At 51.8% G+C, this 16667-nt stretch overlaps 1 protein-coding gene across 1 annotated transcript in view; it reads right to left on the bottom strand.

Moving 5' to 3' along the window:
- Window positions 1-6382: 6382 nt before the first annotated feature.
- Window positions 6383-16667, bottom strand: part of PLXNA2 (plexin A2) — a 212267-nt gene continuing 201982 nt past the window's right edge. The window contains exons 29-32 of the mRNA XM_032878124.1: window positions 16296-16465; window positions 13541-13753; window positions 12689-12839; window positions 6383-11481 (exon numbers count right to left, since the gene is read on the bottom strand). Coding sequence (XP_032734015.1) covers window positions 11386-11481; window positions 12689-12839; window positions 13541-13753; window positions 16296-16465 — 630 coding nt within the window. The 3' untranslated portion in view covers window positions 6383-11385. The remainder of the gene's footprint in view (window positions 11482-12688; window positions 12840-13540; window positions 13754-16295; window positions 16466-16667) is intronic.

Raw genomic sequence — 16667 nt, 5'->3', positions numbered from 1 at the left:
AAAAGAATTTGTTAAGGTCACCTCAGTGATTTACTGGCAGCTTAGGGCTTTAGGAGGAGACAGGCCCAATGACTGGGGCACACTCCTGAGCACCTTGACCCTGGAGCATCATCCACGCCTCCAGGAGTCTTGTGGTTTCTGCGTTTTGCCCTTGTTCTGCTGGGAGAGGCCTGAGGGCCCAGAAAGCTGGAGCGCTGCTGTCACCGGCTGTTTCTGAGCTATAAGGACCATCCACCCCTTCTGCTTCGAGCACGGTGTGCTGGAACCAACGAGGCCCCTTTAATGAGTTCCGAAGACCCCTGACGGCACAGCTTGTGAAGACCTGTGGGTTCAAGTCCTACGGAGGTCATTAACCTCAGTGTGATTCTGGGTTTGCTATATAATTTCTCTGAGCCTTGGCTTTCTCATCTCTAAAATGGGAGTAAGCAATATTTCCTCTTCTGACATTTATAGGAGTCAGTCTGATCATGTCTAGGTGGCTTTCTCCACAGTAAGCTCGCCCGTGTGCACACCCTGCCTCCCACACTACCTTACCTTAACACCTTCAACCTTAAGGTCAAGGAAGAAAGAACTGAGGACCCCAGCACTTTGGGCGAACTGGCCTAGAAGAGTGATCATGTCTGTTCTCCTTCTCCTCCATAGGCGTCCTCACCCTCTTACAGGGAAATGGAATGGAAATGGAGACTAAGAGCTGCCTCTAAAGTAAAGGGAAAGGAGGTGGGTTCCTGTAATTCCCCAAGCTCAAGGCTCACGGCTGTCAGCGGGGACTTAGCTCCCATTGTGATTCTGTGGCCTTTAAAGTCACCAGGGGTCATCTTGGGTGGAGGTGGAGTCAGGCACCTTCCTACCCTCTGGGGTCCATCACCTCAGGCTTCCCTCCCATCTGGCTGGGGGTGCCTTGGACGCCCACCAGCGCTCCAGGCTCAGCTTTTCTAAAATGCATCCTCAGAGTTGGGGCACTTGGGGTGACAACTAGGAACTGAAAAATGGAGCCAAATGAAGATGGGCAGCTACGGAAAGATGAGACTAGGAGGATGGACCTGACAGCACAGAATTCCACGTGATTCTTGGGGATATAACAACTAGGCCTTTTTTTTTTTTTTTGGTACCAGTTTTTGATGTATGCTTCTGGTGTATGATTATAAATGGGCTAGGATAATGGACATTTATGAATGCCTAAGAGAAAGACCAGAGATGGGGATGATTTCCAGTTTTTCCCACTTCCCATTATTCTCCATGATGACTCTCAGAGTCAGCCCCTCTCCCAGGGACTGGAGCTGGAACCCTACCGGCCCCTTTGTCATGCTTTGCTTTGAGGTCACTCCATACCTCCATGAGGTCTGTCCCTTTTCTCCTTTGCTTAACCAGCAAAGGTTGGGAGTTTTCAAAAAGCAATTTCTACCAGGAAATTAAGAGTAAAAGAACCCAGGTTTTAAAAAGCATCCAAGTATAAATGTGTGGTCATCAGGGGCTGGGGGAGAGAAGCACGGGGAGTTGTTTAGTGGGGACGGAGTTTCAGTGTGACAAGATGAGAAGAGAAGGGACAGATGGGGATGGCCATACAACAGGGTGAACATACTTCATGCCCCTCAGCTGTACACTGACCCACGGAGAAGATGGTCAATTTTGTTAATGTGTATGTCATCACAATTAGAAAAAAAAAAGAAAGAAAGAAAGCCTCCAAGTGGATGGATTTACGGATCCTTGGCATGAGATTTAGCTCCACTGTTGAGAGTGGGTTGACTTGTCGTTTCCTCACTGTTAATTTTTTGGAGCAACTCTGTGAGGCTATGGTGCCCATTTCTTTGGTCAAACATCAGTCTAGGGGTGCCTGGGTGGCTTAGTCAGTTAAACGTCTGCCTTTGGCTCAGGTCATGATCCCATGGTTCTGGGATCAAGCCCCACATCGGGCTCCCTGTTTGGCGGGGTGTCTGCTTCTCCCTCTGCCTTTGCTCTCCTCTTTGCTCACACGCTCTCTCTAAAATAAATAAATACAATCTTAAAAAAAGAGAACAACAAAACCCACCAGTCTAGGTGTTGCTGTGAAGGTACTTTTTAGATGTGAGTATCATTTATAAGCAGTAGAATTTGAATAAAGCAGATTGCCCCCTATAATATGGATGAGACTCCTCTAACCGTTGAAGGCCTTAAAAGCAAAACTGAGGTTTCCCAAGGAAAAATAAGTTCTGCCTCCACATGGCCTTGGGACTCAAGACTTCAACGTTAGCTCTAGCCCGAATTGCCAGCCTGCCAGCCTGCACCTTGGACTTCAGACTTGCCAGCCCCCAGCCCCAGTCATGTGAGCCAGTTCCAAAAAGTTTCTGTGTCTGTCTCTGTCGATCTACCCCCTATACACACACACACCCACACGCACACACATGTACCCACACCCTATTGCTCTATTGATTCTGTTTCTCTAGGAAACCCTGACACATACACTCACCTGGAACTAGTTGGGGATGGAGGTGCCCAGATTTTCCCCTGAGGGGAAAGAAGGGGGAGGTACCCCTCCAGGTCTGGTAAGCCCTTCATTTCCTCTCCTACTCTGTTTCTCTGGCTTCTCACTGGGCATCAGCCCTCCTGGGGTATGTGCCCTCTGCCTCCAACCTACGTACCCATCTCTGGTGCCCCTGCCCTGGGCCTATGGGCCTGGCCTACCCTTTGGCTTTCTGGGTGAAAGGGTGTCTTTCCTACGGGGCCCCAAACATTTTTTGGACCCTGGCGCTAGTCAGGCTTTCAGGAAGCCACCTACTGACTTTGTAGCGGGTTGTACTCTCTCTGTGGCTTTAGTCCATGGGGTTTGGCTTGATTCATTTCTCTGTTTTCTATCCACTTTTAGCATATCTACTGGCCGCTTCATGGCTGGCTTTGCCTTTAGGTAAAGCCTTGATCCATTTCCTGTTTTCCTGGGTCAACAGCCACACCTAGGCTCCTAAGGACTTAACGCTCAGGCATCAGTTTCCTTTGTGAAACCTGTGAGCATTAATTCAGCTTCTTCCCAGAACCAGAGAGAGACCCTTATCTCCACCTGCCTGTAGATCCTGCTGGACTGTCCATAAAAGAAGGATGGTTCTTCTTTTAAAAGAAGGATGGCTAATACTTTCTCTGTCTCATTCACCTATTATAAAATCTAAGGTGTCCATTATATGCATTATCTTATTTGACCCCTCCCCAAACTATCTTTAATATACAGTATCCTCATTTTATAGATTTGAGAACTGATATGCAGAGAGGTTATGGAACTTGTCCCAGAACACACAGCATGGGAATGGATTTCAGCCCTAGGCAATCTGAATTCAAGTCCTGTGCTCTTAGCCAGGGATAGATAGAGAAAATCGAGCAAGTAGAAAAGAGTAGGGTATGAAGAATAAAGATTAATAAGACAGAGATATAAAGCAAAGTCAGGAAGAGGATGAATATTATAATAACTTGCTGTTGAGGGTCTGGTACACGTGTGCTACAGGTGGGTCATAAATGTGGCTCCAAGCTTTGAGCCACAGGTGGGGAGCCTCCTCCGTCTTTCAGCTCACTCGCTGAGCAGAGGGTCGGACAGCTCCTGGTGTTCTTGTGATCAATACTGTGATCAAGCACAGGTTACCACTTCCGTAGGTCCTCTCGAGTGGCTTCTTGTGCAGGGTTTCCCTCAAATCGAGGGGCCCAGCTGTCTGAGCATCCTACTGCTGGAGTTTGGCAAAATTATTTTGTACTTGAAGTAGGAATGATATGTAATTCCCCACTAAGAAAAGGGTGGAGTCTTTCTTAGAATAATGATTTGCTATTGACATGGGATTGTAAATTCTGAGAAAGTTGCAACGTTAAGACTTAGCTTTCTTTCCCCCTTTATATGTCCAACAGTGCCTAATCTAGTGTCCAGCTCACCTCAAGGGATGAATCAATGAGGATGGTGTTGAACAAATATGAATGTTAGCGGAGGCCGACGGGAGTGCTCCCACAGCCTCTGCTTGTTAAAAGGAGGGCCCATTTCCAGGGAAGACCTCCAGGTCTTAAATGGCCTAGAGCTAATGAGAGGCACCTTACTGCAGAGGGGGTGGGGGAAAGAGCATGCAGTGGGAACTCTGCCATAGCTGTGCGACCTTCAGGAAATCACTTAACCTCTCTGAGCCTCAGACTATAAAAATGGACCATGGCTTTCATATGAGAGGATGTTCTTGCTAGAGCCTGGAATACTGTAGGTGGTCCACAGAATTTAGGCGCTCAATCGTTCATTCTTCAGAACGTTCTTATTGGCCTCTGCGGCGGGGCAGGACTCACTGTGCCCTGTCCTGGGAATACAACAGTGAACCGGACACGGGGTGGGGGGTTGGGGGTGGGTTGAGGTGGATTCCCTCTTCCCGTTACGTCCTTCCCTGCAGCAGATATTTGATAATAGGCCTGCTTTGGGGCACCTGGGTAGCCCAGTCCCTTAAGCGCTGGGCTCTTGACTTTGGCTCATGGGTCGTGGGATCCAGTCCCAGAGCTGTGTCCGGCTCTGCTCAGCGCGGAGTCCACTTGAGATTTCCCTCTCTCCCTCTCCCTTTGCCCCTCCCCCTGCTCACACACACTCTGTCTCTCAAAATGAATCAATCCTAAAAAAAAAAAAAATAGTAATAATAAAATAATTTCAAGTCCAAGTTGTTGAGGGACGAGCGGGGAGTGGCAAGAAGGCCCAGGGAGCCCGAGGAGAAATGGCCTCCTCCTCCGTGCCAGCCGACGGTGGGATCCCAGCAAGCGTTGGCGAGCCGGTCTCCTGGGGCTGCCCCGCCCCACACGGTGACCGGGCCCCCCTGGCTCAGCAGGGGCATCTCTCCCTGCGGTGGAACGCACCGCGGCCGCACTCTGGGCCGGAGTTTTTAAAGCGGAGCCGGCACGGTTGATGTTGGTCCGCGCGCTGGCGGCCTGACCCTCAGCGCGGTGGGAAACGGCGCGCTCATGCTACGCCCGCCTCAGCGCTCTGCCCTTCGCCTGGCTCTTCAGGGTGCTGGGTTTGCATTTTCCTCACGCTCAGGATCAGCATCTCTCCAGTCTCTCCGGGAACGGTGCGTGCGTGCGTGCGTGCGTGCGTGTCCACACGCATGCGCACAGACTTCGTAAACGCAGAGCCGCCCAGTAAGCGGTGGCAGATCTTAGCAGGGACGCTCTCTTTGAATCCAGCACAGCACGCACTGCGCTTATGAACGTGCCTTTTATATGGTTTTGTGCTTCGAGTCCCAGGCCCCATCTGTCTGTGTGTTGGCGGTCGCCGCAAGACTAGGCTGGCCTTGACAGCAGGGGCCGTGTCTCCGCCGTCAGACTGCAGGCGCCCTGAAGGCAGGGATGGTCTCCCGCGGCCGACTGGAGGCCCTCGAAGGGCAAAGCTGCATCTCGTCGTTCAGGAGCCTCTGCTTTTGACGTGGGCGCCAGAGAGCAGCTCTGACCCCGTGATCATGAAGGGAGCCTTCAGCGGTCTCCTGATGCTCCGTTTCCTGAGATGTCAGACTGACAGATTATCTAGCTGACCTCGTCTATTCCTTTTATATGCCGAGAGTGGAAGGGTCACCCAGTCACCCACACGATGGGGTACAAGAAGGAGAAAGAGAAAAATGAGAGGACAGAAGAGGAAAGGAGGCGTGGCATCCTCGGGTCCAGGGATCAACTTAATCAACTCGCTATCTCCCTGGCTCTTTGCTGGGACTCCACCAGCTCAACTGATTCCCCCGCCAGAGCCCCGCTCCCCAACCCCCACCCCCCCAAGCTGGATCTAATAGGACACAGTATCTGGCATCATTTCCCGATCCCCCCTTCATCCCTTAGCTGAAAGTCAAAGGAAAACAACAAAAACACCCTACTCATGGTGTCGCCAAGACAGTCCTTTTTTCAGAATCCTTGTGCTTTTCACCAACCTAAAAGCTTGATGAGGGCAAGGACCATGCGTTCCTCATTTATTATTCCTGCACCTTCCACCAGCCTTGCCAGGGTGCCATGCCCTGATGGTAGATGCTTAATACACGTTTTGTGTAAACGAATGAATGTGATTTTCAGGAAGGACCAGGGATGGATCTCCTCATTCTCCTGAGACCTCATCTTCCCTGGCAAAGTGTCTCAACCCTAAGTCTCTGCACTCTTTTGTTGGGGAAAAGTTGTATTCTGGGGTCTTGGGGCTAGGGGGCAGTGTTCACCCATTGGTACAAGCTGGAGCTGTGTGTGTGTGTGTGTGTGTGTGTGTGTGTGTGTGTGTGTTGATGATGATGACTGGACATTAAGAAGCTCCGGCTATAGAGAGACTTCTAGAAGTCCCTTAAAACCACTTAGCTCATCTTTCCTAAGTAGCCTGCTTCTCAGATATGCCCATGAAATGTTATTCTGCATATATGCCGCTGAACAACCAGGCTTATCTGAAGATATGTTTTTTCTTTTTTATCCAGTAAACTTTATTTATATATAACAACAGTACAAATTGTGTCCTTGGCTTGCAAAATAGGAGTGTTTCATATTTACAATAGGTACACAATAATATATTAGAATAACCAAAAAACCCCCATTTTATTGTAACATTTTAAATACTTAATTTTCTTACAGTTTTTATTCCACAACACCTGTAAAAACAACAAAACCAGACAACTATCATTGTATTTTCTTAAAAATATATATAATACAGATTCCAGTGTGTCAAGAAGAGTGGGTTTGGGGAGGAGAAGTTGGGGGGAGATGCAGGTGGGCTCAGGTCCCTAGTTTCATGGTATAAAGAGCTTGTCCCTTGTTCCCCAACACGCTTGCTAATGCGGGACCATGTTCCATTATGCCCTGTAATGTCAACATGGAGGGCAAATAAAGCCAAAGTCAGGGCCTTGACTGAAATCCAAAGGTGCCTCCCATCTTCCTTGCGGCTAGACAGGAGAAGCAGGTTGCACAGAAGAAAGGATAGAGCCCAGTCTGAAGGTGGAGCCCTGCTACAGTGAGGAGAACGAGATGGGGCTGTCCACAAGAGGCCAAGAATCTGTTCAATAAGCAGGGGTCTTGATCAATCAGCTCCCAGGACGGCCCCTGATACCAAGAGTGAAACTTACCTTTTATTCATGGTGTCACCGAGCCCTGGGAGCTAAAACTGCCCTCTTTGGGAAAACCAGGAGAAAGGCAAGAGACGGGGAAGAGAGACTTTGGATTTTTGAAGAGGATGCTGCCATTTTCTCCAAGCCTGTTCCTGAGACAAGGCATCGAAGGTCCTGATCTTATCTCCCAAGTCTCCCTATGGGATCTGCTTCCACAGCCCTATAACTACGAGGCCGTTTTGCATTTTCTCATCACCCCCTAGCCTCTGCCCCAAGAGTCTCAAGTCTTTTGTGTCCAGGCCTCAGGAGCCTCAGAAGCAACAGTGTGACTGGGAAAAAATGGCCTCCCCAAGGGCAGCTGCCAGCCCAGCATTTAACTGCTACAGGTTAATGGGGGCCTGTATGACAACTGGGATGTGCCTGGAGATTTATCCGCCAGAGGCTTTCACACATTCTCTATTTGTTCTATCCAGATCGTTTTTAGTCCAGCACATCCATCCATTGCTTCTGCTTCATGCTCAGCGGAGCCAGAGGCCTCGAATGCTATTTCTTGTCCTCATTTGGTGGAAATGAAGGAAGGTCAGGAGCTCAAGCAGCAGGGGACAGGCCACCAGAAGCGTCAGCGGCCGTGGAAGCGAGAGAGGCTCTCACTGCAGAAGAAATGTCCCCAGAACAAGGGAAGGCAGCTGGGTTGGTCGGCTTTCTTCCTTCTTCTGGCCCCCTTTCTGCAAAATTCCTGCCCTCTGCAGGTGGTGGGGAGAACTGTGCTAACTAAGTTGGTGGCAGGGACCAGTAGCCTGGAGACTGTGAATTTGCTAGAAGAAGGTTCTTCTTGGTCTTATTGATTGCTGCTTCTCAGCACCCAGAGCAGTCCCTAGCAGACAGCTGCGGCATGTGAAGGCTCCCCAAACAGAGGAATGAAGGAACCAGTCCCTGCCCTTGAGCGAGACTAACAGCTGATCCACCCTTTGCATGACCGAATTCTGCAAGAAAGGGAGCTTTCTGCAGTGGTGGGTCAGACATGATTTGAGAGATACGCTGTGGGGCAAGGAGGAGGGCATGCACAGAAATACCTGACCCCCCGACCCCATGCTGAGAGCAGAGGTGGCAGCAGGCCAGCTGGAGGGACCTGTTCCACCAAGACAGATGTCTTATCCATCTTTGTCTTGTCCCTTTGCGCCTTCTGTCTTGCCAAGCATAATCCTGGGGTCCTTTTCCAGCAAATTGTTTCTTGCACAGATTAATGAAACAAATGAAGCTGGACTGATTTTTGAAAGAAACTTCCCTTCCTGTCTCCCTCCAAGATGGAAGGGCTTCATGGGGGTAGGGGCTATGCCTTTTTCCTCACATGAGGTCAAGATATCTTCAAATTAGATAACAGTGAGGAGAGAGGCCAAGTGACTCCCCATTCTCCACATTCTACTGGCGTGAACTCCATTGGTTCTTGATGACCCAAAGCCAAGAGCTGGTGGAGGAGGGACAGATGGGAAGCTAGAGTGGGGGCAAGACTCGATAATCTTTCACCTTCGTGTCCTGGCTTGAGTTGCACCAAGTTCTCCTTTCTCTGAATTCCTTCCTCAGAGATCCCCGTGCCACCTCCTTTGCCATCCTGACTTGCCTGATACTCTCGTGGAATCCTGAGAAATGTGCCCAAGCCACTTATGCCAGCTCTGGGTCCTCTCCCTTCCACTCTCCAGCTGGCCATCCCCCATCATTCTCTACACTCTCGAGAAGCCTTCAAGGAAGCAGCCCCAGGGCAATGAACGGTCACCTGAAGTAGCTCCTGGGAGACGCTCAGGTAGATGTGTGGAGGCAAGGCTTGGGGAGATGCTGTGGAAATGTCAAACTTCCTTTCACTTCTTAGTGGAGCAAAACCCTGGACGCTGGTCTGTGCAGCCGTGTGATCAGAAAACCTTTGTTCGGAGCTCAGAAGTCATGTGTGGGTGGGCGGGGATTTTCTGTGGCCCCGAGCGACCCCCGCTTACGTTCCTCTTGCCCGTATCTTGTCTCCTTTCATCGCCATTAATTACAGGCTCGGAGCTGATAAGCTTTGGGTGCTATGAAGAGCAAACGCTTTGGCTTAGTGCAGAAGGCCAGTCATTAGTATTTCTTTCAGGCTATTAATAGGGCCCAGAGAAACTTTAGCAGAAGTGGATTATCAGAAGAAAGTGGCCTTGGCATGGCTGGCTGTGAATTATAATGAAAAGAGCAAGTTTCCTGAGTATTTTTGCTGAATGCTTTTCTCTTTCCCTTCATCAGCTGCATTCAGGCGAGGAACTGAAGCTGAGGAGACCAGGCAATGTCTGCTGTGTGGTTAGTGCAGCGATCCAGAGCCACACGCCAGGGATGGAAGCCAGCCCTCAGAGCTCCCCCTCCCAGAGCCCTTTCCTGGGAATCCACTGTGGTCAGCAGAGCCTTTGGAGATTGGAATTGTTTGGAGGTAAATCAGGGCACAGAGAATCTGGGACCCAGAGTTAATTACAGAGGAAATGACCCTGGTCTGGTCTCTCTGGGGCTGGCTGGTCCAGTTTCCCAACACTGCAGCCCCCTGAAAAGTGGAAGGTGGGAAGGGGGGGATGGTTCTTTCCTGCCTGCCCCCTTCCCACCCCTTTGCCTTTCCCTGGCCTTTCTTCTCCCTCCCTTTGATGCTGCTTATGGAGAAGCTGGAGCTGCCTGCTTGGATCCTTGCCAGCGTGGAAGGCCTGCGAACTCTGAAGGCTGTCCCGGTCACCAAGGTCTTGCTGCTGACAGAGCCACCTTCCCCTGGATGACTCCCACTGGCTTTCACGGGCCCTCTGGGCCAAGGTGTGGAGCTTTGGTCTCTTTGTTTAGAAACGACACTCAGAAGGGTTGGCCATCCATGGTTTTAGGTGTCAGCAGAAGAGAGAGAAAAAGAAAGAAGCCCAGTGAGAAGCCACCCACTTGTCCTTCAAACTCACAAGGATGTGGGAGGCAGAAAGGGAGGCAGGAGACAGTCACGTGAGGATGCTACAGTCATTTCTACTGAGCCAAGGGATCATATGATCGACCAGGAACTTCCTTCCACACATGAGCGGAGGGTTGTCTCCCCTCTGCAGGCACAAGAGAAGGATAGAAAGAAAGCATCACAATACAGGCGGCCACTTCTTTAACAGATGCTCTTCAAGTATTGCTTGCTGTAAACAGTGTTTGGTTTTTGCTTTCTCTTTAATTGCAAGAACCCCCCGGCAGATTGGAGTAGAACTTAAAACCAAACACTCATGTCCCCAAATCAGCTCCCAGATGGGATCTCCTGGAAGCCGGGGCCACACACACCAGACTCCTTCCCAGGGGGCCTGGTTGATGACAGGGACTGATGTAAGGCAAAGCTGCCCAGTGTCCTCAGGGAGGCCAGGCGTCTGGTCTGGGAGAGGCCCACCTCTCCCCCACTTCTGATAGTAACTTTAGGGGAACCAAAGGGAAAAGTACCAAAGGTCAGCTCTTCATTTCTTGAGGTTTGAGATTAAATAAAAGAAAAAAAAACAAAAAAACAAAAACCAGTAGCAGAAAGCATTGGTACCCTACAGACACGGATCTCCTCTCCAGAGATGAGAATATACAGGTGTGTGGTCCATAAAGCTCCTTTCCGGGGCAGCCAGGCTGAGACCCTCCGCGGCCCCATGGTCAGTGCTAAGTTCAGTACTTGCCACGGTCCTAGGGCCGCCGCGATGATTCCAGGTTGTCCGGGCCTCTATTTTTGCGAAGTGTTTGGTGTGAACTTGTGCTCATTCTTCTTCTCCTTCTCATGTTCTTGTCATTTCAAGGGAAAGCAAATGATCACTTCCCTTTCAATTTCTCCCAGCTTCTCTTTGCAGGCTTTTTCTGGCATTTGGAAATAGGAGTCATTTGAGGAAGAGGGGGAGGGCGGGGAGAAGGAATGGGGATGGACATCAGATTGAAACAGAAGTGGGACGGGATGAACAGGGAGACTTTTTGTTTTGTTTTATTTCTGTTTTTTTTTTCTTTTTCTTAAAAAAAATTAAATAAAGTTCTCATTATTTCCCCAATATACATCAAATGAGTTTTCATGCAAAGCAGCAGTCACAGAGGCAGAACTGTTCCCCAGTTCATGCCTCTCGGCTTGAAGAACCACCTTCTCTGTGCCCCCTGCCTCTCTCCGTGGTTCCTGTGCGTGGACGATACCCGCGGTCTCTCCCGGCAGGGGCCGCGGGGACGGGCCATGGCTGGCGTGGGGGGGAGGGGCCCTCCCCTCTCCCCGGGATGGGGTCTCAGGGGACAGCAAGCTCTGGGGTCTGCTCCCCTTCACTTGTCCTTCCTTCTGAGACGCCCAGTGTGACAGCTTTCACTGGCCCCTCTTCCTGGGAACGTGCGGCTCCGTCTCTCAGCTGTCGATGGACATAGCACTTATGAGCTGCTCCACCTTGTACGCCAGCCGCTGTCGCCGGGCCTGCTCGTCCTGCTCCAGGGCCCCGATGAGCTGAGGAGCAAAAACAAAGGCAGGGAAGACTTCAGGACTCAGTCTCGGTAGAGGAAGCCATTGGCCGAATCCTTCATCCCTCTCCCTGCCTTGCCATTCTGGTGTTTAATGAACACAACTAGGGGTACTCTGAAGGACTGACTGAATACATGCATATATGCACGTGTGTGTATATGTGGGCATGTGTGCACATATATTTATGTATCTATTTTTTTTTAAGATTTTATGTATTTATTTCACAGAGATCACAAGTAGGCAGAGAGGCAGGCAGAGTGGGGAAGCAGGCTCCCTGCAGAGCAGAGAGCCCAATGTGGGGCTCAATCTCAGGACCCTGGGATTAGGACCTGAGCTGAAAGCAGAGGCTTTAACCCACTGAGCCACCCAGGCACCCTGATATATGTAGATATCTTAAAATAACGAGTTTCAAATGATATTTGGCATATTTGACAAAGTGCTATGTAAATATTCGCTATTATCATCATCATCATCATTATTATTATTATTATTGGTACTAATGCTAAGTTCAAGGACAATGCCAATGCCAACGTGTGCCTTGGAAATTCTGCGGAGCTGTCCTTGCGACCTCTGCTCACGTTAAGGTCCGCCTGTGTGCCTGAAACGTGGCTGCCAGCATCTGCCCCAAGTGCAAAGAGTCTGATTCATTGTTTGAGAAAGGATGAAATTAGGTATACAACACTTTGAAAGGAACAACAATTATGTTATTAAAAGTGTTACTGATTGTGTTGACAATGAGTGAAAGACAATGAAATGTGTAAGAAAGCACAGGGTGAATTGGAGAGGAGAGGCTGCTGCCTAAGGGAATGGGAATGAGTTTTGACCTCACGTTTTTTTTTTTTTTGTTTTTTGTTTTTTCTTTTTAAAAGAATTTATTTATTTGACAGACAGAGAGAGATCACAAGTAGGTAGAGAAGCAGGCAGAGAGAGAGGAGGAAGCAGGCTCCCTGCTCAGCAGAGAGCCTGATGCAGGGCTCCATCCCAGGACCCTGGGATCATGACCTGAGCTGAAGGCAGAGGCTTTAACCCACTGAGCCACCCAGGCGCCCCCTGAGCTCATGGGTTTTTGACTCCATAACTTCGTTGTCTAAATTAGCCTCTGTTGCTGTTATTGACGGGCTAAGCCCGGTGTTCTGTGTAGCTGCCCCCCGGCTGCGTGTGGCCCTCTGTCCCCTCCCAGGCCCCGCCTTACCTCTTCACTGTACTTGCTGACGTAGGAGTAGATCTCATTGAGGGCGCTCAGCATATTGAACTCCACCGCGTGCAGGCGGGACTGCTCAGCTAGGTAGGCATTCATGTCCTGGTCGCTGATGGCGGGGAGCTTGGCGATGTCTGCGTAGTATCTGGCGTAGAGAGGACAGGCTCCTTAGCGGGGACCCGGCACCCACTCACCTGCAGGACTCTGACCTCAGGCCCCTTGAGAGCACTGGATGTCCCCAGTTGCTCCTGCCTCCTTACTTCTCTTCTGATAGGTCTTCCTCTGGTTCCTTGCTTCAAGCTAAGGTTGAGGCCTAGAGACTGGTGCGCATTAGGCCAGACTCCATCCACCTGGGAGCGTCCACTGCAGGGGCCCCCCCACCCTCCCAGAATGTTTAAAAGCCCAGAGGCTGAACAGACTCTGATTGGACTCCTTGTCTTCCAATTCCCAGATCTACTACTTGCTGGCTGTGTGACCATGGGCAAGTTACTTAGCCTCTCTGAACCTCAGTCTCCTCATCAGGAAAATGGGGAAGGTAATATTTACTTTGCAACTCCCTTGGATATTTTAATGATAGATAAACAAATCTTTATTACAGCACTGGTTGCTTAGCAGGTGCTCAATAAAAGGTAATCAGAATGATAATGATCTGACCTCCAAGGGCACAAATTTCCCCTTCTCCCCCCCAGCAGAAGTTTGGATAAGGGGGAAGGATGGGAGCATGAGATCCAAGGGTACCACAAATACTGCTGCTGTGGGCTGTGAATCCTCAGTCAGTGAGGCCCGTGGGATGGGAGATGGCACACACAGACGGGGGTGAGGGCCTGTCCTGGGGGGGCTACTGACCTCTCCACCCAGCTCTTGTAGCTGGGGATGTCCTTGGCATACAGTAGCTTGTTGGAGGGGGAGTCTTTGCCCAGCCGGTGCTCTGATGTAGAGCAGGAGTCCATGAAGGTCTGGGCCACCACGGACAGACAGGCGTCCGTGATGCTGCCCTTGTGAATGTCGAACACAAACTGGGGGTTCTTGATCACGTTCACCCAGAAGCGCAGGGGGAGGCTGCAGGGAAAGGCAGAGCAGACCCTGAGGGCCGAACCTCGGCCGCACCCCTGATGATGTCCACCAACATTCCTCTCCTCCCTCTAAGAGTAGTAATTCTCTCCCCTGAGGGCAAGGGAATGAAACCATAGAGTGCTGCTCCAGCCAGGGCTGCAAATCTTGTCTAAGCTGCTCCTGACCTTGGAGCAAGGGAGGGGGCGCCACTCTACGCTAACTGGGTGCTGACCCTGAGCCTTGACCACCGCGGGGTAGACATGGCTGGGTTCTGTTCCATCCAGGCAGCTTTTCCCAAAGGCCTCCAGGCCCCCAGGGAAGCCCAAGGACAGAGAACTGCGTGATTTTCTCAGAGCTTCAGACAAAGCCACCAGACTAGAGTCCCTCTGCAGTGCCCTCGGCCATTGTCCTGAAAGACGAAGCCCGCAGCCCAGGCGCAGCCTGGGAACCCGCACAAAGGGCACCACCTGTGCTCCCCGCCCAGCCTGGCCCCTTGCGCTGCTTCCCAGGACTGGCCAGGCCCACTGGGGCTGAGCGGTGGGCCCCCCTGGGGACAGCTCTTTCAGGGCTCTCCCCAGGGCTCTCTCCTCTCTGGGCAGGGGCAGGGGGAGGAGAGGAAGCCATTGTCGGCCTGCTGGGAATGAACTCACTGCAGCTCTAAGTTTTTCCCACCCCAAGAGGAACTGATCGGTCATTAGGAGTGTTCCTTCTTGCAACTTGGGAATTTATAACCAGAGTAGAATAGGTTTTCTCTGCTTCTGAGGCCTTAAGGAGACTCAGCCCATTTATTCCCCTTCAAAATCATGACAGCTGCTGTTTCTGTGCCTTTTCCAACTTGGCCTTCTCCTCCAGTTGCCTTCAGGGCCCTAACTCCTGGGCTTCTCTGTGGAATGGTCTTTGTTCCCTGGCTTGTCCTTCTGGCCTGAGATGACATTCCAGAAATTCCAGCCTGCCCCTCATCTCCCCTTCTTCATCTCCTCTTGACCCTCAAGCGCCCCGAATGTTCCCAAATGTCTCCATCATGGCAAGTCTTGGGAAGATCCACTTTGCCCATTCCAAGTCCTTCCAGGATGATTTCGGCTTATCTTTCAAAGGAGAACAGGATGGCTCTCTTCTGCAGCCAGGGAGGAGCTGCCTGGGCTGAGAAGTGACTCATCTCTTCCACCCTCCCCTTCTCCGGCAGCTTCAGGGAGCTTCTAATCTTTCCTTGGGCATTAGCTACTTGAGGTCTGGATAAGAGGACCCTTCCTGCCACCACCCCAGGGTAGGACATTTCTATGAGCTGGGCCTATCTGGCAACAGAAGGCAACGAGGTGGGGATGATCCAGAACTTTCTCTTCATCTCCCTGAGATTGCATACTTCCAGTGCCAGACTGGGGAGCCTTCCAAAGCCAAGGAGACAGCCATGGCCCTGCCGCTGGGAATGCAGACGAAAGGCCTGCCCCGGTGAAGCGGGCGGTGGGTTCCTCACCCGCGACCGCCAGAGTCTCCCCATTTCACTCCCCCGTGATCAAAGTTGCAGACTCCAGAGGGCCAGCAACCACAGAGTCTTGAAGAAGAAAGGATTATATGGGTTTGGGTTTTTCCAAAGTGTTTTTCTGGTTGCTAGGATTTTTGATTCCCAAATAACAGCCGGGGCCCATCTGTGTCGGCTCTGTTTTCTGAGGAGATCGCTGACTCCAGACAGCTGTGCGGGCTGCTTGCCCAACCCAGATGCCCAGACCTCCTCTCGCCCTTCTCAGGGCTCTTTCCTGGAGGAAAGTTTTTGACTCCGGCTCTTGGCCAGGCCCTGTCTGACCCTGAAGCCAGTCCTCAGCTCGGTCTGTGGTCTAGATCTCAAACCCAGGAGAGAAAAGACGTCTGCTAGGGGCCTGTGGAAGCCCCTTCTCCCACTGCTGTGTGTGGCTTGCAGGGTTTACCTTAGGGGAATAGGCAGTCAGGTCTACAGGACACATCCTGCCTGCTGCTTCCCAAACAAAACCCCTGGCACCGGGGGTCATCACTTGGCCCTCAGGGGTCAAGTTTGCCATGACATCCCCCTGGTTGGTGGGCTCGAGTCGGTAGCAAGGGCAAGCTCTCTCCCCAGGGGTCTATGTTCACGTCAGTTTTCCCGTCTCAGGATGAGGTGCCTTGGGCTCTGCCCCACCCAGAATGCCTGATGCTGCCTGGCTTCACAGCTCGGCCACTAGGTCTCCAGTGTGACCCTTCAGGTTCCTCCAGCAATACTTCCTGAGAACCAGAGGGCGCAGAGTCAGGGAGGAAGTGCTACCTGGGAGAGGTTCTCAGCCTGAAAGGGCAGAGCTCAAGCCCATGTCCTGGTGCCAGGCCCCTGGCCAGGCTGGCCCCCCTTGGCGCCCGCAGCCCAGGGCCCACGTTGGCTCTGCAGAGCACATGTCCGCTGTTTGTTCTGGGAACCTCGGGTTACCCAGCTGCCGCAGAGCACGGCTCCCCCATCCCCCTGGTCCCTGCCGGCCCCACCTCCCCCAGCTTGCAGCCTCTCCAGGCTGTAGCCAACGCCCCCGCCCCGACAGGCTCTCCGAGGGCTTACCAGTTGCTTTTCCAGGTGTGCCGCACGTCTGTGTCGTGGATGCCGTGTCTGTCCGCCTGCTCATCCAGGAAGTCAAACATGTACTTGATGGCCAAGGGCAGAGCGCTGCCTCGGTGCACCGTGCTGAACAAGGTCTCAAACAAGTCATCCACGAACTTCTGCAGGGTGCCCTGGGGGAGGGGCGGGGGGGCGAGAGTGAGGGGGAGGGCGGAGGAAAGTGGGGGTGCAGGCAGCAGACGGGCAGACCAGATGGTGCCTTGGACGGATCCTGCCTTGGAAATTTGTCTGCGGTGCCAGGCTGTGCAGACAGCATGGTGGGGGTGGGGAGGGGGCCGCTGGGGTGTCGGGGAGGTGGGAGGGACTGAAGAGGCT

The sequence above is a fragment of the Lontra canadensis genome, unplaced genomic scaffold (genome assembly GCF_010015895.1).
Source record: "Lontra canadensis isolate GAN:19392208 unplaced genomic scaffold, GSC_riverotter_1.0 scaffold63, whole genome shotgun sequence".
Lineage (NCBI taxonomy): Eukaryota > Metazoa > Chordata > Mammalia > Carnivora > Mustelidae > Lontra > Lontra canadensis.
This window is presented reverse-complemented; position numbering and strand designations above follow the sequence as displayed.